Source organism: Electrophorus electricus, chromosome 19 (assembly GCF_013358815.1).
Source record: "Electrophorus electricus isolate fEleEle1 chromosome 19, fEleEle1.pri, whole genome shotgun sequence".
NCBI classification, from domain to species: domain Eukaryota; kingdom Metazoa; phylum Chordata; class Actinopteri; order Gymnotiformes; family Gymnotidae; genus Electrophorus; species Electrophorus electricus.
This window is the reverse complement of record NC_049553.1, coordinates 967,530-994,449: the sequence shown is the minus strand read 5'-3', so window position 1 is coordinate 994,449 and position 26,920 is coordinate 967,530. Positions and strand designations below refer to the sequence as shown.

Here is a 26,920-nt window from a genome sequence, read left to right as displayed (position 1 = left end):
TATTATCTAGGGAGAGAAATGAATTCTCTTGCCAAAAAGACTTCAGTGAGCTACATATAAACTGTCTTATTCACAACAGCTGTCCCTAATGCTGTGATTATGCTGTAATAAATTACTTTGATTGCTCTCATATTTGGAAAGTGTTGGTAAAGATTCACACAGTCAGTTGTAGAATTCCTTACAACTGCTTATTGGGCATTTTTTTACCCTGTATCATATTCACTCTTTGTTAATGTAGCTCGCTTTTATAATAACTAAGATAAATTTAGAAGCACTCGGAGCAGAGTAGCGTCAGGCTTTTTCAGACATGGCTGGCTGTTTCAGTAAGCCTAGTGCTTGGTGAAATTGCCCTGCGGTTCATCTCAGCCTCCCTCCAGGGGTTTTGTTCGGTGCAGAATTGCAGATAACCAGACGGAGTTTCAAAGAAGCCCTCGGCGTAGCCATTTTTTCCTGGGGTGGACGGACTTCTGCCGTGACTCGTCACTCCCTTCCAGTTGTGGCCAGTCTCGCAGCCTGAGTCTCTGCAAAAACACAGGCACACTCACACACAGAAGCAAAATCAATCAGACGAATTAGTAGTTGCTGCCTGGGCGAGAGGAAAGTAAGCAAAGCTTTTAACCTCCCAGTGCCTGTGGGGCTGAAGCAGAGCTTTGTTTACTGTACGATAGCCTGTCAAAGGCCAACATTGATCAGTAGTACAGTCCTCCTGAAGCCTCCGTTCCCTCCTGATCTATAATCATCATTACCAATGCTTGGGTGCTGTAACATCCTTCATTGATCTGTGAGTGGTAATGGCTCATATGGCAGTGTATACAAAAATAGAAGTGTTTATGGGCCATTCATACAGATGCAGTATGACTAAACCCTTTGTGTTTGGCTGGTGTAACACGTGACTGGTTATTGTTGGGAAATTCGCAAAAGGCAAGAACACCCGCCATCTGTTTGACCTTGCTAACGATGCAAAATGATTTCGTTTCACGAGGTGCCAAATTTAGCCTGCTCTTTCTGTTTCTGTTGCAGCTCTGCGGATGAGAAGTTTCGCTGGAACAACCAAGGTACAGTAGATGGCCTCCTCTCTGCCTTTTCAACGACAGCTGCTTAAAAGCCAAGTGGGCCGTGAAATCCCTCATTTGCACCTGATGCTGCGTTTCCAGTCGACGTGGGGGGGTGGGGGGGTTTTCGGCGCGGCTAACGATTTGAGGCGCGTGCGGCAGACGAGGAAGCGACGCACGAAGGACGGCTGCCACCATCCGTCAGGTGCCGCGGCACAAGGGCCCATATTTATGCACTCATCAAGCAGATGTATGGGCCCTTCTGGCTGGATCGATTGCGTTAGGGGAAGAGAGAAAAAACATTCGCCAAAGAGAGTCGAGCACAGCTATAGAGTACATGTGTAAAGGGGCGTGAATTATTCGTGAGAGTGGGCGGGCCACAGACTATTTCACATCTTAGCCTCTTATGTCAGTATGGCAGATGGTTCATTTCAGTACAGGTAGAAGGTTCCTGAGTAATATCCGTTGCTGTACAGAAGGGGATTACTGTATTACTACACACAGATTTGTGCCTCTATCTATGCAATGAATAACCAGCGGTCTAAAATCTGCAGGATTTTTTTTTTTTTGCTTCACTTCTGCCTCTGTGTTTGTCATGAAACTGCTGGCATAAAGTTTAGTTATCAGCTTGGTAGCAGCAATTCTCAGATACAATGTCATACATCAGTTGCCGTAACATCGCTCACCGAGAGGCCACTGTTTTTTTAGTGGGGGCGGGTTTGGCCCGCTCTCGTGGGTTTTGCCGATGGCCGATGCTGACAGATTTCCCCTCTTCTCCTGTTCCTTTGCCCGTAGACGGACAGAAGGACATAGAAGAAGAGCTGACCACCGGCTTGGAGCTGGTGGATTCCTGCATCCGATCCCTGCAAGAGTCCGGCATCCTGGATTCCCAGGAGTTCTCGGCGGCCGAAAGTAAGGAGCGCCTCTCTGCCGCGACGCTCACAGTGCAGCCTGACATGGTAGTGAGCTCGCATGCCTGTGCTGAGTGACACTGATAGCGAGCTCACATACCTGTGTAGACACATTAGTGAGTTATCGTCCGGAGTGACACTGTAAGTGAGCACACGTGCCTGTGCAGAGTGACACGGCAGTTAGTTACTGTTCCTGTAGAGTGACGAGACAGGTACCACCATCCGTGGTGCTGAACACAACACCTGTGAATCAAGCTCCCTTTGCTTTTACTTGAAGAGTCACGGTCCTGATTTCCTCCGAAGGGTAAACACAGGCTGTTAGGAAAAGCTGAGGTGGAGTGATGGGAACTCGAATTGGCTGTGGAGATGGAGGAAAAGATAATGGAGACTCGCAGGTGTTCGCTCCTCAGGGCCTGCTCCCCCTGTCTCTAGCATTCACCTCCTTTTTACCGGGAGAGTCCTCCGCACTCGGCGCCATTCAGGAGACGCCGTGGCACAGAACACTACCTGTCATGCCACATTATGGATGTCAATGACTGCATGTGTGAATTAGTCCTCTGCGGGGTTATTGACACTGCTCTCGGTTTGTGGGGGCTTTTTTGTGTCCGCTGTTTGGGGAAGAAATTCCAACTGAGATAACTGTCGAATAATGGTGCTCAAAAGTAATCACGCAGACATTCAGTGCGCTGAAAAGATCAGGCTGATCTCATGCGAAATGGAGACGTATGTACAGAGCTGCCTGAAAAGCTCAGAATGTAGGGAGAGTTCAGCCAAGCCTCTAAGCTATTTCCAAGTGCTTTTAAATGTTACTCAGCACGGTATTTGCTGAATAAAACTTGGACTTTTTTCTTTTTTTTTTGGCGGTTCTGCAGACTTGGGGACAATTATTTAGGCATCTTCCTTTTTGCATTGCATTTTCTTATGTGTCTACTGATATGTTCGCTCTCTCCTTATATTCTGTCCCCCACATGTGTTTACCGTGCTGGCAGAGTGTGTGTACTCCACTGCAGTGGTCCCCCCTCCTCTTGGTCCTCTCAGCCGCTGAAACAGAAGACTGATGAAATATTGAAGGGCTCAGATCTTATATGCAGGTCAGGGAGTGTAGAGCTCAAAATCGCCGTGGGGTCGAGGAGGAGATGAGGCGGAAACGAGGTGCACTCAACCATCCAGACAATCGTCAGTCTCTCAGGCGGGAACAGGCCTTAAATGGGCTCCAAGATCGCTGAGAATGTTTACGCATTTCTGAAATCCGTAGGTCTGCACCGAAGAAGCTCCCGCTCGGGAACTGCACAGTGCCTCAAGTGGTTTTACTAGTAAACCAAAGCTATTTTTAAAACGCAATAAATTTGACCGGATTTTAATATTTCTGGGTCATTTGAGTCGACCTAATTGGCTTTTTCCAGAGGCTTGACAGTGTGCCATTTGGTGTTCAATGGGTTATGAGTTTCTGGGAATTTTTTGTGAGCTGAACCTGTGTCAACTTTTGTAGTGACTTTGGTGCGTCCTGGGGGAGTCCACGCTGGCAGGTTTTCCGCCAGAGCAGAAGCCCTCGTTGTCGAGGCCATCAGAGCTCACCGGCTCCTCGAGGCGCTGATGAATTATACACATCGCCCCTCCTCCACCTCCTCTTGCCATGCCCCGGAGGCCTGAGAGAGAGAGCAAAGCAAAGTTTATTTATATAGAGCTTTTTACAGCAGCTGTTGTCACGAGGCAACCTTACACATGTCCAGGTCCAAGCCCCAATAGATCAAGCCCAATGCAGCAGTGTTGGGGAAAAACTCCCTAAAGCTGAGAGGAAGAAACCTCAAGAGGAACCAGGACTCATAAAGGGCAACCCATCCTACTCTGGTCGACACTGGTCAGAATGATCAAATGGATGATATGAAGAAAAGATAACAAAATGGGAACTAGGAATAATGATCACAGCATGTGTGGGAATTATATTGACATTACAGTCTCTAATTCTGAAGTGTGATGTGGCAGTAATGTGTCAGGAAGGTCAAAGGTTTCATTCGTCAGGCACACAGTAGCAAACGACCTCATGGTGGTGGAGAATGGTCCAGGGACAGGTGGGCAGGAAGGCGGACGACCTCATGGTGGTGGAGAATGGTCCAGGGACCGGGCAGGGAGGTTTCCGCCTAAAGGAGCAGGTATAGCTCAGAGAGAAAAGAGAGACAGGTAGTGGAAGGACGTATATGCAAACAAATGCATATGTAGGCACAGTACATATCCTTGAAAGTTGGCTAGAAGACTAAGCAGAATGACTGGCTCAGTTTAAGCATTGGAGGCGTATCAGGGTCCGATTCTGAGGCAGGGAGCGTAATCGAAAATTGGGCAGAAAAGGGCAGAAGAAAGGAGGCTGAAAATAAAAGATGAGGTTGAAAAGGGGAACAAGCAAGTAAGCATTGCACTTCAGGAGAGAGTGAGCGAGAAAGAGAAGGAGGGTACTGTAGTTGCCTTATGTGTAGAGAAAGACGAGAAATGAAGATGAGAGACAGGTATCATACGTGTTGTTTGTCTCTTCCACGCCATCAGGACCAGGCATCCTTTCTCAGAGTGCTCTGCAGCTCAATAATCAGGAGGGCACCTTCCCCTATTCGGCTGGTTACCACAGCAACCACACCCTGGCCCTGGGCGACCCATCGGCCTCCCAGCCCCCCCTACGTGGCGGTCAGGTGGGAGGAGCCGTGCACAGCTACAATCAGGTAGGACACAGCTACCGCTGGAACTGCTGAAGCCCCTTTGGCAGTCAGGAATCGTAGATACTCCAGCTACCCATCGCCCACCTGATTTAGCTTCTCATCTAATTATCAAGTCCCTGACGAGTCTGGCATGTTAAAGCAGAGGATATCACAGACCTGTGCGTTGAGCCGAGCACCAACAGTTAACCTTCTTCCTCCCGGCGACCCTTTTCCTAGGTGACATCCAACCGGGTGGCGGGTGACTTGGTGGTGCAGGTCCAGTCCCGTGACTCCCTCTCCCAGAGCCATAGCAGTGCCTTCCACCTGCCCGATGCTCCACCCACCACCTCCATCTACTACTCCTGCGCCACCCTGCCTGCCCAGCGCGTGAGCTCCCCGCTCTCTGTACACACCCTGGGCTCGCCCGCCAAGCTCCAGCGGCTGGGCTCCGCCTCAGACATGCCCAGCTACGCCACGCTGCAGCGTGTCTCCTCACCCAAACAGTCGCCAGGCCGCCTGGCCAAGTCCTACAGCACCAGCTCGCCCATCAGCACAGTGCCCGGGGGCGGGTCGGCCTCCTCACCCCTACACGCCACGCCCAGCCAGGCCGGAGCCTCGCCCCTCCACCAGCTGAGCGCCGCTGTGGCTAGCTACGCAACCTTGTCGCCCACCAAACGCATGCTGCACACGTCTGAGCAGTACAAGATCTCTCACGAGCTGTATGCCAATGCCACGCTGCAGAGACCGGGCAGCCTCGCAGGTCTGAGACCCCTGCCATGCCCTGGCAGTTCTGAACCCAGAATGTAACCTGCCCTGCAGAACATAAATCACATCAGTTTCTAACGTACCACATGTAATGCCATGACTTTCTACAGCACAGTACAGTAGATTGTGGAGGATGTTCACTGTGGAGCAAGTGCACCATATAATTTAGCACTTGTAGACACATTGTATGGTTAATTACTGCACATCAGTGGGTGTACATATTTAGCAAATAAAAAGGATGCATAAGAGAGTTTGGTTATGTTTCGCATCTAAACAACCATTACAGATTAACCAGTTGTTTAGTGAGACCTTAAAGCCTTATACATCATACAAAATGCATTGATAAAACATGGTCCTTTAAGCTAGAAATTGTTTATTTATGGTAGCAAGTGGATCATGGTTGTTTTTTCTTGTGTAAATTCCATGTGGTGGTAAATTGTATTCTGTGTGTGTGTGTGTGTGTGTGTGTGTGTGTGTGCACGTGCGTGTGTGTCTGTGTGTCTGTGTGTGTGTGTGTGAGTGTGTGTGTGTGTGTGCGTGTGTGTATGTGTGTGTATATGTGTGTATATGTGTGTGTGTGTGTGTGTGTATATGTGTGTGTGTGTGTGTGTGTGTGTGTATGTGTGTGTGTGTATATATGTGTGTATATGTGTGTGTGTGTGTGTGTGTATATGTGTGTGTATGTGTGTGTGTATATGTGTGTGTGTGTATGTGTGTGTGTGTTTGTGTGTGTATATGTGTATGTGTGTGTGTGTATATGTGTGTGTGTGTGTGTGTGTGTGTGTATATGTGTGTATGTGTGTGTGTGTGTGTGTGTGTGTGTATGTGTGTATATGTGTGTATATGTGTGTGTGTATATGTATGTATGTGTGTGTGTGTGTGTGTGTGTGTGTGTGTGTGTGTATATGTGTGTGTGTGTGTGTGTCTGTGTGTGTGTTGAGAGCAGGCTCCAGGGGCTCCTACAGCAGCCAGCACAGCCACCTGGGCACAGAGCTACGCCCCCTGCAGTCACCCGAGCGTCATATTGACCCAATCTACGAGGACCGAGTGTACCAGAAGGCCCAGCTGAGGAACTTTAGCCAGGGCCAGGGTAAATTTGCTATAAGCCAGTACAGTAAAGGCTTACACTACTGAAAGCCATGGTTTCGAAGGCTACAATATACCTACATAGGCCCTTCATGACAGCTGACTTAAACATGCATAAAAAATTTAGAAATGTTTATTCCAACAAGCAGAAGCTGTCATAAAAGCTGCTTTTGTCAACTTTGATGTGAAGGTGACATAACTATGTCAATTAACACCATTTTGGGGGACATTAATATATGTCATGACGCTTTGTTATGACAACTGCATCTTAGCATTGTTTTGTACTTCATAATACTGATGATATGACATTACATGCTAAGTGTAGCTGTTGGTAAAATTTTGACAAAAGTGAGTGAGATGCTCTGTAGTATTTCAAGTACTGAAGAAAGAAAGATAAATAAAATGAAAGATATTCTGGCATTACATTTTATATGGAAGTAATTTATCCACACACACAAAAAAAAGTGTTTTATCAAGTGCTTATTTGTGTAATGAAGTACCAGCAATATATCCATCATCAGTAACGAATGCTGAAAGAATCCCCAAGTTACCACTTTATAACGGCACCTAAGCAACATAAATTAACTATTTATGTAAAACACTTTAGCTAGTTAGGTAGTTAGCTAACCAGCTAAAGCAAGTTAACATTACATTTAAACAGACTTCGTTTAACATTCTGGTCATTTCATGTACAATTGCTGGCCAACACCAACAATATCTGTTCTGTGGTAGCTGGCCAGGTAGCTAGCTAGCTAACTCTCTGTAGTTAGCTATCGTAAGTTAACGTTAATTGCTAGATGTTGGCCCTGTAGCTATGTAGCTATGTAACTAGCTTTTTGCCATCGAGTGCTTAATTTAGTAGTCTACTGTTGCCTGTTTTTCTCATTCCATGTGTTTAATTCTCAAACATGGTGAAAAAAACGTAAGCTCTGTCAATGCTACTATTGCAAAATTTTCACACAGCAGCAAGGTATCCGATTTAAGCACCAAGTCTATATCTGGCAAGCTGGTAGAGGCTCTTTCCCCTGTGATGTTAATAAAACACTTTAAGAATAGTAAAATAGGTCATGCAACTCCCTTGAGGGCTGGAGAAAGTATATATGACAGCATTACGTTGTCATTGTGCTGAATAAGGATTCATAAACATTGTATAAACATCCAAAAGGAAGATTTTAAGAGCTAGAGAAAATATACATAACTTTGTCAGTGCAGTGTCATAGTATTGCATAAGAACATAGTATTGCATGGAACTCGCATATCTTAAGGGCAAGAGGAAATACACATAACTGCCATAACAGTGTCATGGCATTGCATACGGATTCATTGGTCTTATAAAAAGTCAAATGGATCTCATACAAGAGCCATATAAAATACAACGAAATCTGTCATTACAGGGTAAAACTGCCAGTGTCACTACACTTACAATCCTTACACTACATTTTTTATGCTATTGTTAAAATAGTACAGAAGACTACTCCTGTGGGGTTTTTTGTTTGTTCAAATTTTAAATCCTCACTTGACCAGCCCTGTTATATCATCAGCATTATGCCACACCGACATGCCAAAGCAACACTGAGCTGCAAAGTCCGTTGTAACATGATATGTCACTTCAAAGTGTCATGACACATCCTAATGTCACCAAACATTTGTCCCCTAACATAGCTCATATTTCAATTTGATACTGGACTTTTTATGACAGCTTACTCTTTTTACATTTATAGCATTTGTCTTATGCTTTTATCCAAAACAACTTACAATTATGACTGAGTACAACTTGAGTAATTAAGGGTTAAGGGTCTTGCTCAGGGGCCCAACAGTGGCAGGGCTTGAACCAGCAACCTTCCAATTACAAGTCCAGTACCTTGTTGGAATATGCATTCAATAAATGTCAGTTTGTCAGTTGTCATGAACGGCTTATGTAGGTGCCATGTAGCCTCATAAACCATGTGCTTAATTAAAGTGTTATCCAAAAAAGTAACAGTTTACATTTTTTTCATCTCAATTTTCTTCACAGTTGTGAACACATCAAATGTGCTCAGCCATAAGTTTAGGGTTTTTTTTTTTAAACAGATTGATTTCATACCCTAGAGACTGTTCTGCTACAAGCTACAGGGAAGCAGATACTATTTCTTGAACATCAGCAGATGCTATCAGATGTTTTCACTTGGCTCTGGGCAAAGCTTGTTACAGTAACTGCAAGTCTTCTGCTCAGACCTTCAGTATAAGGTTTATTATGACTAAATATTTAGCTTTAACGTCATTTAGTAGAATTCACAACAATTGTGCTTGCATGCCAAGTCTCATATATATATATATATATATATATATATATATATATATATATATATATATATATATATATGTATATATATATATATATATATATATATATATATATATACATTTTATTTTTTTTTTCTTTGGGGGGGGTTGTTTTTGTTTGTTTTGTTTTGTTTTTTTAAACTTAAAATAGTACCCCTTATTTACTCTTGATCCACACAGACATGGCACAGTCTATTTGTGTAGTGGTGCATGTAGAAGGCTAGCATAGCTGTCCCCTTCCGGTCACTCTCATGCTTGGCTTCTTCCATTATCTCTTGCACGTTACATGTACATGCGTGTGTGCATGTGTTGTAACCGCTTCGCTGGGGCATCCTAAAGATCTGATGAATCGCTTCCCTGAGTAGGTCCTGAGCTTTTTGTTATGCCCCTCCTCTCCCACCCCAGCCCCGCCCTCCCCCGGCATTGACCCCACCCCTTTGCAGCGCACGGCCAGCCAGAATGCCACGGGAACGTTCCCCCGCACCGGCTACGGCGGCGGGCCGGCCGCGTCCTCCACCGACTACGCCAATCCCTACCGCACTCTGCAGTTCTGCCCATCGGCGGACTCGCCCTACAGCAAATCAGGGCCGGCGCTGCCACCAGAGGCCACGCTGATCCGATCACCCTCCGTGGACAGCATCCAGAAGGACCCCAGGTGAGAAACAACCCCATCATTTGACAAGCTCTATTGGGGTGGTAGATGTGGGCAGGGTCTCTGGTGCAGCCAGTCACATGACCCCAGCGGCTGATTAGCGAAGCGGTAAAGGTCACATGCACACGCAGAACTATTAAAGGTGCGGGTGCAGCATGAGTTACAGCACTGCTTTCTCAATCCTCCAACCACCGCAACTGAGGTTACGTGCTCGAGGTCACATGTGCTCTCCCGGTCCGATCGTAAGATGACGCATTGCACAGCACATACTTTAGAGTCGTGAGAAACAGCACGACCCGACTAACAGATGCGAACGGCACTGTGTTTTCTCCTTCCTCACCATTATTAAGTGCATTATTGGAATTAAGAAGCCTCTGATGAACTGGCTTGTCGTGGAGTGAAGGCTGTAGCAGGGCTATTGTTGCTTTGACCCCTGTTTGTTTATTTGGTTCATTTCTTGTCATCCCTTTTGTTGACCCGTCATGTTTTAGTTTCTCTTGCGCACACGCGCCTGTGTGTGTGTGTGTGTGTGTGTGTGTGTGTGTGTGTGTGTGTGTGTGTGTGTGTGTGTGTGTGTGTGTGTGTGTGTGTGTGCGCGTGTGTGCACTGCTGGCGGAGTGGAACCGAATGCTATGTGATGCACTGCATTTGCTGACTGTGACCGAATTCACAACATGCACACTCAGTTGGCATTGTTTAAAATCTTCCTCGGACATTTGTATAAATTTGCTCGGTGCCAAAGGGTTTTGGTGTGTTAAAGCATGGGTCTCAGATTAAAGCAGACATGTTCTATAGTGAGTATGCACATGGAAAACTAAAGTTGTTGCGGTGTCAGCTCACTATGATTAAGCTCTCTCCTCATAATATCGCATTAAGCAGGGTTTTGTTTTGTTTTAACAATTAAGAGTTTATAGATTCATTCTCAACAAGGCTAATTATATGTTGTAGCCTATTAGAACTGAAATCATGACATACCTATTTTGTATTCAAGGATTTCCTTTGGGACTGTATAGATGAGGTCTTCTCCATTATGCAAGACCCTCTTTAATGAACACTAAAAGGAAAACTGAACAGTGCCTGTCTGAAGCCAAATGCATGTGTGTAATGTGTGTTCGCTGTTGGGGGGGGAGAAAGTCAATCAATCAATCCGTTCTTTTTTTTTTTGTAAAAAAAAAAATGTCAAACCCCTTTGTGCTAGCCACGTCCCTTTTTTTTCGACCCTCTCTCTCTCTCTCACTCTCTCTCTCTCTCTCACTCTCACACTCCCCCCCCCCCCCTCTCTCTCTCTCACTGCCTGTCTCCTGATAGGTACGACCCCGAATTCCTTGTCTGGAATCAAAATCAAGCCGAACAAAGAATGACAAAGTAATGCAGCATTTATTTTACACTCTCTCCTTTTTCACCTGCACAGTCTCTGCACAGTTTGTTCTCTCTATGCAGAAAGCGATAACAGACAAGACACCAGACAGCTCTAGAGCACAGCAGACACAACTACAGGAGGGACAGTTTCCTTTCACTGTACACAAAACATTGAGATTTGGTGTAAAGAAAAACAGACCCAGTTCAGCAGAGATTTTTTTGATCCCGTGCAGCTTTCCATGCGTCATCCAATGCTTCTAGCGAGTGCTACATCCAGCGAGTCTAGAGGTTCCAGAACTATCTACAAATGGAGTGCAGGATTCTTACTCTCTTATATGGTCACTTTGTTTAGTGTGGCTTATGTCAGTAGTTCAGAGACAGCTCCGAACCGAGATTACACGCACAGGATCGTTCTGTAGGCCGGGACAGTGGAGCTTCCTGCACAGGGGAGGACGTCCCGAGTTGCGGGACAAATCTGTCGTCATCACATCATGTCTGTGTCACCTTGCTTTTCACCATCGCTCCTTACCTTCTCATGTTTCAGCTCGGTCGGTTCCCCTTTTGTGCTCCGACACAAAAGACGCACGCCATAAATCCAGTCTGCTTGGTCCTGTTTAGTAGAAGGTGCGGAAATGGTCATCTGGCTGGGAATGAGGTTTCCTATAGTGGGGCCTCCGCGGCACTGGCGATGGCTGCTCACCTCATTGCCTCGTCCTTTTGTGTTTGTTTATTTATTCATTTTCATTTCTGGAGTTTCATATTTACATACAATATTCATATATACCTTTTGCTGTGATTAGGATACAGTAAAATCTTTGTGTACAGAATTCAGTTACAGTGGTGAACTCTAAACTATATTTGATAGTCAGAGTCAGCTTTTTACAAAATTTGGAGTTTCAAAGAGCCATATATAATTCCCAGCCTCCTTTGTGCAAAAAAAAAAAAAAAAAATTAAAAAAATAAAAATAAATTAAAAAAACGCATTTGCGTGGCTCTGTTCAGCACGGTTGATGGAAAGCGCTGATGTCCTGGAGACGCCGCCAGTTGCTCAGTAAGACAGTGGGGCTTCCTGACCTCTCTGCGCACAGGGCTTTTCACTGAATCGGCAGCAAGCCCGTCTCCTGAAGGGAGAAGGTCAGCAGCAGGTCTGTTTCCACAGTGGACAAGAGCCACTTCATCCGCCATGCATATATATGACTGCTCACGGCTCCTGTGAGTCAAGAGTCCTCCTTTTTGTCATAACATTATGTTAGTAAATCACTCTACAGCTGTGTGTAGTTAAAGCCGTGAGAACTAGCCATCTGTAGCCCTGTTACAGGTCCATGCTGAGTGATGATATAGAGTGGAGTATTAGGACAAAATATCATATTGTGAATTATACTGCTAAGTATTAAAATAAAGAATAAGATCATTTTAATAAGATTAAAGTTTGGCCTGCTTATAAAATAATTTACAAGCATTAGAGCGTGTAATTGCCTTAATTAGTCAAAACACTCAACACACACTGGAAACGCCTGAGACACATTAAGATGCAGAGTACACACTATTGTTTTAAAAAAAGCCTTTTTGTCAGAGTACTCATTTCCATTAAGAAGCCTACTGTGATATTAACATTGCCGCTGCCGATACTGTGATACCAATTAACTAACGATATATTGTCTAGCCATAAATCATATACATTATGTATGTGAGCTTGTGCACTGAAGGCTCCTCAAGGACACTGCTAGAACAGAGGGTAGAATAGCCACACACTCATTAGCATGTCTGTTTCTACACAGCGCGCACTTCAGTGGCTAAACCACAAAGCTTTGGCAATTACACGGGCCGATAAGCTCTGTCCTATTTACCGTGCTCAGTGTCTTCAGAATGTCCCTCCATGTGCACAGATTACCCCGAGCTAGTTGTACGACAGTCATTTTGTCTCCGTCATTCTGCCGTCGAGTGCATAGTAAATTTTCCAAACGCACACACGTGGCTTGGAGCAGAATGACGAACCAGACATCACTGCTATTTTCTGAGAGAGAGAGAGAGAGAGAGAGAGAGAGAGAGAGAGAGACGGCGTGGAGTGAAAATTCCCAAGTCCGTTGCCCTAGTGATTCACCAGTCTGTGTGCCTTTTTTATCTTTAAACAAAAAAGGCATCTGAGTGGGCGAATGACTCATCAAAAGTGTTTTATTCCCTTGCTCTTAATTTTTTTCCACCCATCTCTGTCTTTTGTAGCGTTCTCTTTTGTCAAGGTTTCAGTCTGTCAAGTTCTACCAAATGAGCTGCCTCAGATCTACATAGGCGTGCCCTTCACAAAATATCACTCCATTAGCTCCGTTTCTCATAATCGGACTCACTCAGGCATCTTGCATGCATAATTTATCACTCTTTTATTTTGTCTTCCAATCCTTCAACCCCCCCCCAAAACCCGACGCACCTCGGCAGTCGGTGTGCTATGAGAGCACGGCCGTGCTTTAGCGAAGTCCTAGGGGGCTGTCTGCACTGATGGGAAGCAGTTTGGCGTGGGGCATTGTGGTGTTAATGTCGTCGCCATGGGCCTGACAGATCACCTGACTGAAGCAGCATAAAGACACAAACATGGCGGAGGTAGTCTCAGCCCAGCCACTGTCCAATGTTCAGTTAGTTGGTGTGGGTTTCAGACTGCACTACCAAGCCCTACACTGCACCAACAACTAGTGGAGACCTTGAGAGTATGCATAGTAAATCTCTCTCTGTCTCTCTCTCTCTCTCTCTCTCTGTCTCTCTCTCTCTCTCTCTCTCTGTCTCTCTCTGTCTCTCTCTCTCTCTCTCTCTCTCTCTGTCTCTCTCTCTCTCTCTCTCTGTCTCTCTCTGTCTCTCTCTCTCTCTCTGTCTCTCTCTGTCTCTCTCTCTCTCTCTCTCTCTCTCTCTCTCTCTCTCTCTCTCTGTCTCTCTCTGTCTGTCTCTCTCTCTCTCTGTCTCTCTCTCTCTCTCTCTCTCTCTCTGTGTGTGTGTGCGTGTTCTTCTCACTCTCCCCGTTTCTGACCCAATCTCTTCTCCCTCTCTGTTTGTCTCTCGCTGTATCTAGCCAACTTAAGGCCGTGAGCCTACAGTGGGGACCGGGCCTCCTCTAGCCCCCAGCAGAGCAGTGACAGCCGCGCTAACAGCTAACGTTATTATTCATGCTGGGCAGCCAGTGATTGGCTGATCGCTCCCCCCAAGCCTATAGAAGAGGAGTCGAGCTTCATCCAGTAATTGGTCGAATTAAGAGGTTATGGACTTTGGATGAGAGACAGAGAGGGTGAAAAAGAAAAGTCAGCAGCCCTGCATGCAAAGCTGCGTTTAGCTTTAAACGTGCATGTAAATGAACCCTTTGAGCTGTTTGAGCTGTTTGAGCTGTTTGGCCTCTCTGCCACCCTACCCATGAGAGGAATGCCAGATCATATGAAGATGTGGATGGTGATGATGATGATGGTGATGATGATGATGATGATGATGATAAAGATAGTGATGATTGCTCTGCTTTTTATGCTTATGGAATTGGCAACGAAAAGGTCAAGGAGTAAATTACATTTGTGAATAATCACATGGGCAGTAGCCATTAGTGTGTCGCGTCTATAATCAGCGCGAGAGGTCGTTACAGCTCATGTTGCTCGGCCCTTATGTAGATAAGCAGGGGTGAAAGCCACGGTGAACTGTTGCCACTTTATGAGCCGCCATTGTGTCACCTGTCACCTGGGAGGTTTATTTCATGTGCAGTTAATTCACAGACTCACTGTTGGAACATTTGATAAGACACCAGTTAACCCAAAGCTAACTTGTGTTTCACCCTGACAGTGGTGTCCAGCTGGAGACATACTGTCTACTGGCACATACTGCTATGTGCACTCTTAAGAGAGTGATTGGAAACATTTTTTTCAAAAAAGGTTATGATCACTCATAATGTCTGTGGGGGACACACACACCAGCCAGTCGTGCTGGATGCCGCGGCTTCCCCGAGGAGAGCCCTGTTGCTCTTGGCTGGCACACAGCAGCACAGTTACTCCAGGCACCCGCGGGCCACTCTAAGATTTGCCCTGTGTGCACTTCTGTGCTTCCTCTGTCTCGGGGCCTCATTGTATTAGTGCGCTGCGCACGGGTAGAACATATAAGATACAGCAGTTCTTCACTGTAGAGAATCCTTTCTTCTTTTCATTTTCGGACCTGCTCCGAGTAGATCGTTCCTCCTTTACGGCTGTGCTTGGGCACTCGGGTTTATGAGCGCTGCATGGCAGCGAAACTGGCCGTGAGGCAGTAGAAACCGTCCCCCGGCGTTCGTTTCCGCTGCATGTCTGACCACCGGTGCCTCTCGTCTTCTCCATCAAAACCGGCCTCGCTTTTACTACAGACGCCTCTGCCTGCCTCGCTTTTACTACAGACGCCTCTGCCTCGTGTCCCGCTGGCTCTCTGTCTCCCTTTCCCCCCTTCGCTCTTTCTCTCTCTATCCCTCTCCGTCCGTTTCTCCTCCTCCCATCTATTCCATCTCTCTTTCCCTCCTCCTCTCTTTTGTTCTCGCTGCCTCTCTCCTCTGGATTTCTTATTCCCAAGTAGAGCAGAGAGACGCAGAGAGAGGAAGAGGTAGGGACAGCGCCAAGCCTTCTAGCTCCTACCTACAGTATGTCTGGGGATAGTCTTTGTTTTTTACTTTCGTCCTCAGCGTGCCTGCCCTGGTACTTCCAGTGGGCACCGGCGGCAGTACTCAGTGGCGGTGTGCGTACTCACTGGAAGGACGTCCTGCCCCGCTCCGCTGCGAGATCATCATATTCCATATTCCAGTCCCAGTGATGCCAGGCGTCAGTCTCCCGAGCCTTTCTGTCTCTGTCTTTTCACCCGAACCACTACACATGTTTCTTCGGTTTTTGATTACTGCATTTGCTGCTCAGTTTGTTTGGCATTGCTTTGTTTTTGTTGTGTTGCGCAGACAGCAGAAGGAAACCAGACTCAAATGCAGGTAGCCGTAGCACAACGATACATACAGGCAGGCAGGTGTTTAGATTACTGCAGCGAGACTCCCTTCACAGAGAAATGTGCTGTTACTTTCTGCTGTAGTGTTCTTTTACCTGCCTTGTACACTCTTGGTGCTGGGCTTTTGTGATTTTGTGATTCCTCCTCTGCGTGCGTGCGTGTCTGTTCTCTTACAGGGAGTTTGGCTGGAGGGACCCTGAGCTGCCCGAGGTGATCCAGATGTTGCAGCACCAGTTCCCATCAGTGCAGTCCAACGCGGCCGCCTACCTCCAGCACCTGTGCTTCGGTGACAACAAGATCAAATCGGAGGTGAGGACGCCATTCTCGCACTCCACCAATGGCACACCCCTCCACCAAGGGGCCAGCACCATCAGCACTTCCTTAGATGCACTGTAGGTCCTGAGAAATAACAAAGCGAATTGTACACGATGAAGAGAATGATGAAGAGTGAGGCTGACGCTGTACGAGGTCCGTAAACGCCACACGGTGCCCGCTATTGTCAGCGAGGCTCGGTGACGCTGGATAAGGTCTCGGTTCTCTCTTTTTCCCACCCTTGTAGAGATGTGTATTTTATTGCTGGCCAAGGGGAAGTTTGGAAACAGTGTAGCTGTTTATCTGCCACAGCTGTAGCCAAAAGGCAGGATATAAAAACAACAGTCGCACCAATAAACACACTCGAGTTCAATGAGATGGAAAAAATGGCTCAGCAGAATATCCCAGTGTGGGGAATGTGTTATCCCTAATGTCACTGGTTACCCTAATTACCCGTTTGCTCGTGTTCCGGCCAGCTAACAGTAGTTATAGCGTCAGGCACGCTGTGAGCGTGCACGCGGGCGTCAGTAACCTTGCAGGCCACGTCTGGCACCAGATCCGGAGGCAGGGAGGCATCCAGCTGCTGGTGGACCTGCTGGACCACCGGATGGCCGACGTGCACCGCAGCGCTTGCGGTGCCCTGAGGAACCTGGTGTACGGCAAGGCCAACGACGAAAACAAGATCGCCCTGAAGAACTGTGGTGGCATCCCTAGCCTGGTGCGACTCCTCCGGAAGACCACCGACGTGGAGATCCAGGAGCTGCTGACAGGTATACCGCAAACATACGGGACTCTGTGCTAGCTGACATAACCGTTTTGGAGGAATGCTTAATAGCTCGATTGGTCTTCGAGTTTGTTAATGGTCTGATAATTGGTCACAATTAGGGAGATGGTATCGGAAGATAATCCACCCACTTAACATTGCTTTGTGAGGGACTTTTATTTAATGAACCTGAGACATTGCTTTGTGGGGGATTTTTATTTAATGGAAGCGAGACGTTACTTTGTGAGGGAGTTTTATTTAATGAAGGTGAGATGGTGGTATAAGATAAAGGCTGCTGTCGTCAGGCTTTGTTTAGGGGGATGCAGTATCTTCTCAGGATGGCTTACTCGCATCACCACAGAATGTACCACTGAATGCACCTCTGGAGTTCCTAGAAATGGGCGCACGTGCTTCAGACCTGCCGGAAGACATTGTGGAATGCATCCTCCAGCACAGCGTTGGGGGCGGTTTTCACTGCCCCTCCTCTGCTGAACTAGGGTCTTTCCTTTTCATATGCAGACATCTCATTTAAAGCTTTTCAGGCAGTCAGCATTTCTCCTGCCGAAGCGTGCGTTAAGGTGTTGATGGTTCCCGTCCTCCTGAGGTCCAGGGTACAGCAAAACCAGGAGGCAGAACAGCGTCATGCAAGAAGGTGTTGTCTGGCGAGGTTCACGTGGTGGCAGGAGTGCTAGTGTGTGCTCTGACCCCGCGGGCCTTCCTGTGTGCAGGGGTGCTGTGGAACTTGTCGTCGTGTGACGCGCTGAAGATGCCCATCATCCAGGACGCACTGGCGGTGCTCACCAACACGGTCATTATCCCTCACTCGGGCTGGGACTCCGCCCCCCACCCGGATGAACGCAAGCTACACCTGCACTCCTCACAGGTGCTCCGCAACGCCACCGGCTGCCTGAGGTATACACACACACACACACACATGCACGCACGCGGACACACTCTTAGGATCTAACCTTAAATGTCCCCACAAGCCCAGTGTTCTGGTGTTTTGCTGAAAAATTTGTTCATGATACCAAATAACTCACTGTTGGAGCCAGTGTTAGAGATTAAGGTAGTTTTGTGGACAATTAATGACATGGCATCAGCCGAAACACAGCAGATGTCCCTGTTGGGGCTTAAGAGATTCAGACAAGGGTCCAAAGACATTTGTGCATTTCCTTGCACTTTCATGCATCATATGCCAGATCATGGTTTTCCCCACACATGAGACTCATTCATTCAAACCTCCAATTAATCCATGAGTAAATATACACTCACATGCCAGAACTGTTTACCGACCATTAAAGCTATGCCTGTCTGTCCATGTGATTTTGAACATCTTTTGAGACTCACACAAAGCCGTCCAGACACTCACCTGCGGTCGTGTGTACCTGGCCGGGTCAGGGCACCAGCAGGGTGGTTTTGCAGACGAGGACGTCACATTGCTTCCTGAGTCTGCCCCTAAAATGGCCGAGCCTTCGTTCAGAAAGATTTATGGCCCTATTAGGCACCGATTTTAGGCACTGTGCGTTTGTGAACATTGCGTACAATGCTTCACTGAGTTGCCCCCTTTAAAAAAAAAAACGAGTGACACATAATGTTAAACAATATTCTGCCCGACTAACAGAAAATTTTATACCCTCGTTTCAATGTATTGGATTTCCGGTGTATATTTTACAATGTGTGGGGGGTGTTTTGTTTTGTCTTTTTTCACTAATCTTTTTTATGGCCTGCAGCAACGCTTTGCTGATATGTTAAGCTAATTGTTTTGAATAAACAGGTTTCAGCTCCATTCGATACATTTCCTTGGCTTCAGATTGTCGCAATAAAGGTTTGTTTGTTTATTTCTTTATTTGAAATGAATTTATTGAATTGTTTTGGACATGAGGACAGAGCATCTAACTTGGCCATTTCAGCACAAGACAAAGTGCGCTTCATCGCCGTGGGGCGCCACAGTCCTGGACCTTCTATAGTCCTGGACGTGTGTCAAAAACAGCGGAATTACAGAGCTGGCATGCGGAAACCACTGGCATCCTCTCGGGCCTTTTTGCCGCTGACATGCTGCCTGGCCCACGTGTGTGGGCAGAAGAGTCTGTCCAGGAGCTCCCAGCCAATGTGTTTGCCTCCCTCTACATTTTATTTTTTATTTGTTGTTGTTGTTTGCGGGGAGGGTGGATTTAATCCCAGCCATATCCGGCATGACTTTGCACTATTTTCCTGTGTCATTTTTTGCACGGTGTTCTGTACTGTAGGCATGCGTGTGTAACCTCCAGTGCCCAGTTCACAGGTGGTGTCATGCCAGTGCTCCACCTGGCCATCTCACAGTCGCCTGATGCGCGTAACTGGGGCTGATCTTTCTTTTGCAGCATGACCGGGCATGACCGGGCTGCCCTCTGTGGTCCAGACCTCACACCGCGGTCTGTCTGGCATGAGTCCCCTCCTCCCCGTGTGCCAATTAAGCCCGTTTCACGGCCGACCGAGGGCTCGGCCGCCCTTTTGGCCGGCCGCTGGTCTGGTGCGGTTGCCATGGCAACCGCAGACGTGGCAGAAGATACCCAGGCGAGCACCAGGGAGACCAGGATGTAGACTTTGATTCCTCCCAGTCGTGCCGGCGTGTGGGAGGACGGGCCTCCGCCCTGGACTCCATCAACTCCGCGCGTATGGCCGGAGATCTCTGGCACGTGGAGGATCGGCGGGCTTGGTCCTTGCTCAGCACAGCCAGGCACCAAAGTTCCATGACCCAGAATTTCGTCTGTGCATTAATCAGCGATGATCCGCTTTTTTTTTTTTGGAGTGGTACCTGGGACCATCTAAGCTCCCATTTGGCAAAGCATGGAGTCAGATCCTTCAGGGATGTTTGGAAGATAATGATATAGCACACGCGACAGTACAGGCGGAGGGTGTAACAGGGCTGTCGTCCGCTCTGTGCCTCACAGGAACGTGAGCTCGGCAGGGGAGGAGGCGCGGCGTCGCATGCGGGAGTGCGAGGGGCTGACGGACGCGCTTCTCTACGTCATCCAGACTGCACTGGGCAGCAGCGAGATCGACAGCAAGGTGGGGAGCCCCCTCGAACTGTGCCCGCCCTCCACATCGCTCCCTCTGCTCTCTGGAATGTGGAGACAGATAAAAGCCTTTGGCTAGTCAATGGAAATAGATTGTGCATTCATCGGAGGCAGAACAATGGTTACTACCCGAAGGGAGACAACAGAAGAGTGTTTTAGTGCTGATACTGTGTGGAGTGCTTTAGTGTTGATACTGTGTGGAGTGCTTTAGTGTTGATACTGTGTGGAGTGCTTTAGTGCTGATACTGTGTGTTGAGTGCTTTAGTGTTGATACTGTGTGGAGTGTTTTAGTGCTGATACTGTGTGGAGTGTTTTAGTGCTGATACTGTGTGGAGTGTTTTAGTGCTGATACTGTGTGGAGTGCTTTAGTGTTAATACTGTGTGGAGTGCTTTAGTGCTGATACTGTGTGGAGTGTTTTAGCGTTGATGCTGTGTGTTGAGTACTTTAGCGTTGATGCTGTGTGTTGAGTACTTTAGCGTTGATACTGTGTGTTGAGTGCTTTAGTGTTGATACTGTGTGTTGAGTGCTTTAGCGTTGATACTGTGTGTTGAGTGCTTTAGCATTGATACTGTGTGTTGAGTGCTTTAGCTTTGAATGCAGTAGCAATTGCCACTCATGGTGTTAGTTCTCATTTCTTCCCTAGCTATTGTGTTAGCAGTACCAGCAATGAGAAGGTTATGGAAATTGACAGATTAAGTTACAAAGTCAGACTCCCGAATACCACCCACCGAGTTTCAATTTTGTTTGAATTTGGAGAGCTCTTTGTTAGTGCTGTTATACTTTATGTGAACCAGTCAGTGAGAAAAAAGAAAAAAGCCTGAATTAAATCCCTTTAACAAGATCAAAGTCCTGGCTTTTGTTTTTTACCCTGCTTCGCTGTGTATAGCAGTGGATTAGCTTCCTCTGCTCTCCGCTGGAGTTCATCCTATTAGGAACTATTAGGAACGTAGAAGCAGCTACACGTGTGCTTTACAAACAGGAGACGTTTGCCATTTGGACAAAACTATCTGCCTAAATGGTCTTATGATGGTTGATGGTCTTATGGTGTGTTTCTTTTAAAGTCAGGCTAATTCACATACTTGTGCAGCTCTGTTCTCATCAACATGTCACTCCTCCCTCACCTCTTTCTCCTTCTGGTCTCCCTCGGCCGCCTCGCAGACCATAGAGAACTGCGTGTGCATCCTGAGGAATCTGTCCTACCGCCTGGCGGCCGAAACCTCTCAGGGCCAGCTGCTGGGCTCGGAGGAGCTCGACGGCGTCCTGTGCGCCGACGCCGGCGCCAAGGACGCCGAGAGCTCCGGCTGCTGGGGAAAAAAGAAGAAGAAGAAGAAGAGTCACGATCAGGTGGGCTGCAGCTGCTGGCAATTAGCGGCACTTAGCCGCACCGGCGTTCGGCGTGGGCCCGTGTCGCCAATCAGCTCCCCCTCCCTGCACTTCCTCCACAGCAGATAATTACTTACTTTAGTGGGCTGATTTCATTTGGGCTCTGAAAGCCGCGGGGAGGGAAGAAGCCTCGGCCCTCGCCCTCCTGCAAGCGGACGGGCCGACGGCGGCGGTAGAAGGTTGCATCGTCTCACACTGTGGCTCTGAAATTGCGAGGACCTGCAGGAGTAGGCCGATCATTTACAGTGATGCAAATGCACATCTGCAGAGATGATGACCGGAGCCGTGTTTAGGACAGATGGATCGTTAAATGACTGTTTTTTACCGAGTCAATTAGCATATTCCCTCGGATCTTATCCGCGTGCCGCGTGTATTGTGTACACTGTATTCGTCGCAAATTGATTCGTTCTCAAATGTTTGCATATTTAAGATATTAAGGGTTTCTGGTAGCTCTTGCAAACTGAACATTTGTCAGACGCGCTGTTCTCTTCCCGTGCTCTCAGTGGGACGGAGTCGGGCCATTTCCGGACTCTGCCGATCCTCCAAAAGGCCTGCAGATGCTCTGGCACCCGTCCGTCGTGAAGCCATACCTCACGCTGCTGTCGGAGTGCTCCAACCCGGATACGCTGGAGGGGGCCGCCGGGGCACTACAAAACCTGGCAGCGGGCAGCTGGAAGGTAGGCCCCACCCCAAAACCAGTGAGTAGCCCCGCCCCTCACAGAGCCGAGGACCAACCGGGTCGGCCTGCACTCTCACTACAGCTATTATTGACACGCTGGTATTCCCACAGCACGAGCTGTGTATCTGTGATGCGGTGATTCAGATCAGAAAGATCCGGGTCACGCTGAGCATGTGCATGCGCGCACACACACACACACACACACACACACACTCACGCAGTCATCTGTCTCAGACATACATTGAGGATTTTTTGACAACTTTACCCAATATTAATATCAATACCCAATATCAACTACATTAAAGCTACAGCCAAATCCTTTGACTGCATCACACAATGGATCTTTCCTCCTCAAAAACATCCTAGAAATTAGCTTATTTCTTAAATCTCAAATTTGGTCTTCTGTAATCTCACCACTCTGTAGCCATTCCACACAGCATGCTTAACTTTGTCGATAGCAATCTGGGAGTCGCACACCCAGCCAGAGGTCCGCGTTCCGCTGCACGTGAGAAGAGGCTAACAGCTGTGCCCCCGCGTTGCTTGCAGTGGTCGGTGTACATCCGGGCAGCGGTGCGAAAGGAGAAGGGCCTGCCCATCCTGGTGGAGCTGCTGAGAATCGACAACGACCGTGTGGTGTGCGCCGTGGCCACGGCGCTCAGGAACATGGCCCTGGACGTGAGGAACAAGGAGCTGATCGGTAGGTAGCCAGCGGGCAGGTGCTCGGGCATGGGGGCGGAGCCTCTGGCTAGGGGGCAGGGCTTGGACTTGGGGGCGGGGCTCAGGCTGGTAGGCGGATTAGGTGGGCGGTGGTTCCGGCAGGGGATCGGTTCAGAACAAACACTTTCTAGCTGGTTCTGACTGACACACTTGCAAGGGATACCTGGCCGTTGCATCTTACACAATACTGGCTCTTTCCTTGTTCCTTCCTCGTGCTCTGTAATTCCATCTGCACATGAGGATTTTAATATCCGCTCTTGCATTTTGTGTTTGTGCATGTAAACACAGTAAGTGATTTTAGTTATTGAATAAATCCTGCGAGTCTTATTAAATAAATTTATGCTGACGGGAGAGGTGGCATGTTATTGTTTGAAATGTTCCTCGCAACAGTAATAGACAATTACTGATCTCTGCAACAATTTTGGCGCCTGGGTCGGCCTTGGTGTCTCCATGGTAACAGCCTCACTCTGCACTCAAGCAGATTGCAGGCATTTGGATCATGCGAAAGATCCAGAGCAAGGGGAGAGCACTCTGTGAGAGCACGCTGAAGAGCAAGTGAAGAGAAGTGTGCAAATGTCATCCATCACTTAATTAAATAAATGATAAAAACAGCAAAGGCGCTCATGTGAACCTTTCTGTTCAAACAGTTTCAGTACACTTGGAAAAAATAATTACTGAGTAAATGGAGAAACAAGGCAACCTTGCGTTGTTGCTGAATACAAATGTGTGAGGTCTGGCTTATTGACTAGCTAAATGCAACATTCATGACTGATATTCATTTTAATGAATATGTCAGTGGCATGCATCCTGGACATTTTATGAACGTGGGTGGTGTGACGTGCGGTAGGTGGTGTGAGTAGGTGTTAGTAGGCTAGAGGTATCCTTCTGCAGACTGGTCGGTGTGAGGTGGTCTTTGTGAGCTGGTCTGTGTGGGGCTGGTCTGGTCTGGTCTATGTGGGGCTGATCTGGTCTGGTCTTTTGTGGGGCTGGTCTGCTCTGGTGTGTGTGGGGCTGGTGTCTATGGGTCTGGACTGGTCTGTGTGGGGCTGGTGTCTGTGGGTCTGGTCTGTGTGGGCCTGGTCTGGTCTGGTTTGTGTTGGGCTGGTCTGTGTGGGGCTGGTGTCTGTGAGGCTGGTCTGGTCTGGTTTGTGTTGGGCTGGTCTGTATGGTGCTGGTGTCTGTGAGGCTGGTCTGGTCTGGTTTGTGTTGGGCTGGTCTGTATGGTGCTGGTGTCTGTGAGGCTGGTCTGGTCTGGTCTTCCAACATCACCACTGCAGCTGCAGTGTCCTTAGCTGAAACTCTGAAAAGAACCATCAGTCAAGACTCTTCAAGCACATGGCAGAGCCAAAATCAGTCTCAGCCCCAAAGCGCCAAAAAGAGCCTCAGCTCGCAAACAGAATGCCCAGCCTTTCCTCCCTCTTCCTGCCTGCTAAAGCCCTTGTGTCTTTTTTCTCTCTCTCTCTCTCTCTCTCTCTCTCTCTCTCTCTCTCTCTCTCTCTCTCCCTCCCTCTATCTTTCCCCCTCTCACTCTCTGTCTCTCTGATTCTCTCTCTCCGACCCTCTGTGGTTCTTCTGCCTGGTTGTCCCTGCCCTAGGCAAGTATGCCATGAGGGACCTGGTCCACCGGTTGCCAGGAGGCAACAATAACACCGGAGCCGAGAAGAGCATGTCTGACGACACCATCACGGCCATCTGCTGCGCCCTGCACGAAGTCATCACCAAGAACATGGAGAATACCAAGGCCTTGCGAGACGCCGGCGGCATCGAGAAGCTCATCGGCATCGCGCGCAGTAAAGGAGACAAGTAGGTAGCAGTCAGACATTTATGAAGGCCTACTTAGACGCCCACAGGCAGCGTGGACACGCCATGGACACGGCGAGTCCGCGCTGCTCGCAGGGGCAGGTGACAGCAGTTGTTTCCATACAGAACTGGTAATACACACTTAAGCAAGTTATTATCACCTTTCCTGAAAGCAGAATGACTTTATGAAATATCCTGCTTTCGGGAATGTTTTCTAAAAACCCTTCAAGGCGGCCCTTCCAGTAAAGTAGCTGAGCTTCCCTCTTCCATAGTCTCCGCAGCCAGGCCTCGCTACGTTTCTGACAGCAAGGTGCTCTCTTCCTGCACCTTATCTCAAGAGCGCATCGTAATGGAGACGTAGCGGTAATTGGTCCCCACCGGCAGAGATGTTAACATGCAAGACCAATGACAGCATGCAGTGCCTGTCATTTGTCCTAGGAAGTGCAATAGATAGTCTCTAGAAATAAAAATGATGTTTTAAGGCTCTGGGCCCAAGTCCAAGCAGGGGAGGGTGCTGCTCACACACACACACATACACACACACACACACACGCGCACACACACACACACACACACACACACACACACACACACACACACACATATCAAGAGAGCCTTCTTTGTGATGGATGTGCAAGACTAATGTGCTTTTCCAAAGCTCCTTTTAGGTTATGTCTCTGGCTCGTCAGAGCTCACTGGCCATCTTTATTAATGTTCCATTTTCTTATTAAAGGTAGCATGAGCTTGGTTATTTGACATGAAACAACCTCTCTGCTTTACATTGTCAAACAACTGGTTACACAATAGATTTTACTATATAACTGTAAGTAGGTAATTGTGTGCAAAAAAGAATGCACAGTGTGCTGTGTAAATATATCCAGGAGAGCACCTGCATGCTATTTCTAGAACATAAAGTGCTCTCTCTCTCTCTCTCTTTTCTCTTTCGATTTGGCCTGTGTCTCTTGGCGTCCACAGCTGTCTCACAATTTCGTGAGACTGAATTGTTTAGGTGCACGCTAGCATGTGGCGTGTAAACGTTTCCCTCTGCGTGCTTCCCCCCTCAGACACACGCCCAAGGTCGTGAAAGCAGCTTCTCAAGTCCTGAACAGTATGTGGCAGTACCGGGACCTGCGCAGCCTGTATAAGAAGGTCGGGACACCTCAGGACATCCCTGCACTCAGAGCACAGCTTTACCCTGTCTGTCTCTGCTTTGTCCAAATGAGATCATATACATGCATTCATATATTTCATTTCATTTATATATAGCTGTTTAGATTATTCACGGCAGTCTGAGGCTATTCCAACTGATCTACAGTTACCAGCAAGCACAGCTACACACAGGCAGTCAGAGATAATGTAAGCAGTATGTAGTCAAAGACAACCAATTCTTTTGAGATGGCGTCTGGTAATTCAGAAAGTCTCATTGGCAGTTGCCCAGTAGAGCGTTGCTTCTAAAATGCACCAGAGCTGTAAGAAAATTTTGGAAAGAGTTTGTTTCTAAAAAATATTTTAGTACTTGCTCAATGCTTAATATGAGGTGACTTATTGGATTGCTACTCTTGACATTTACCTGGCGCGGACGAACTGCCACGTTGATTGATTTCTCTTACTTTCAGGATGGCTACTCTCAGTACCACTTTGTGGGTTCATCTTCCACAATAGAGAGAGACAGACAGAGACCGTATTCCTCTTCCCGCACACCCTCCATCTCTCCGGTACGGACATCGCCCAACAACCGCTCGGGTAAGTGGGCTTCCGTGGCATCTAGGAGCATGATAAATAAATAAGGGGATCTTGGGAGAGTGGGACAGCATTTATTGTGGTGAATATTACGTTTGCAGACTGTGCAATCGTCCACGTCTTTAGGAAAGTTTGGTAGCCGTGACAGCATGAGAGAAACCTCTCGTGTAAGGCTATAAGTAGGTATTCGGTATTTTTTTCCAGGTTGCCAAAGACAGTAAGGTTTGTTTGTTGTCATTGATACTGTTTTTATCACAGCAGATTTGATAAATATTCAAATAAGGGAGGTTTTAGTGTAAGAGCGCAGCTTTGATTTATGGGGTCTAAAGAATTCTAAAGAATGGCCATTTCTCATCTACGGATTGCTTTTCTTCCCATTTTCCCACAATAGACGTATTTTTGTTGACTTGCGTAAATGGAGCAGGGAAACATTGGCAAATTTACACTGCGTTAAGGAACATCCTTGTGCAAAAGTGCTTCATGCACAGCTGTCATGCGAAGTCTCAATGCCGCAGCTATATTGGCTTACCCCATACAGACTCACTTAAATAATACATAGTAAAAGTCTTCTGTGAAAGCCAAGGTTGTGTCTGTATAAATCTCATTTAGCATTCGTTTTGAGCATGGATGCTTACAGAGACCATAGAAATTAAAATAAAGTTAACCTGTGCAG

The 26,920-nt window shown here is 47.5% G+C and overlaps 1 protein-coding gene across 6 annotated transcripts in view; it reads left to right on the top strand.

The window, feature by feature from the left end:
- ctnnd2b (catenin (cadherin-associated protein), delta 2b) overlaps positions 1–26,920 on the top strand; it is a 55,826-nt gene that overhangs the window by 24,904 nt on the left and 4,002 nt on the right. For 3 of the 6 annotated variants that reach the window (XM_035519933.1, XM_035519934.1, XM_035519938.1), the window contains 17 exons: positions 1,021–1,055; positions 1,848–1,964; positions 4,499–4,668; positions 4,882–5,404; positions 6,356–6,499; positions 9,223–9,472; positions 10,778–10,834; positions 15,973–16,105; positions 16,665–16,878; positions 17,600–17,783; positions 19,802–19,919; positions 21,087–21,272; positions 21,815–22,009; positions 22,537–22,687; positions 24,303–24,510; positions 25,572–25,656; positions 26,124–26,250. In XM_035519933.1, the coding sequence (XP_035375826.1) occupies positions 1,021–1,055; positions 1,848–1,964; positions 4,499–4,668; positions 4,882–5,404; positions 6,356–6,499; positions 9,223–9,472; positions 10,778–10,834; positions 15,973–16,105; positions 16,665–16,878; positions 17,600–17,783; positions 19,802–19,919; positions 21,087–21,272; positions 21,815–22,009; positions 22,537–22,687; positions 24,303–24,510; positions 25,572–25,656; positions 26,124–26,250 (2,897 nt within the window). The remainder of the gene's footprint in view (positions 1–1,020; positions 1,056–1,847; positions 1,965–4,498; positions 4,669–4,881; positions 5,405–6,355; positions 6,500–9,222; positions 9,473–10,777; positions 10,835–15,972; positions 16,106–16,664; positions 16,879–17,599; positions 17,784–19,801; positions 19,920–21,086; positions 21,273–21,814; positions 22,010–22,536; positions 22,688–24,302; positions 24,511–25,571; positions 25,657–26,123; positions 26,251–26,920) is intronic. The other 3 variants (XM_035519935.1, XM_035519937.1, XM_035519936.1) reach the window with 3 other exon arrangements.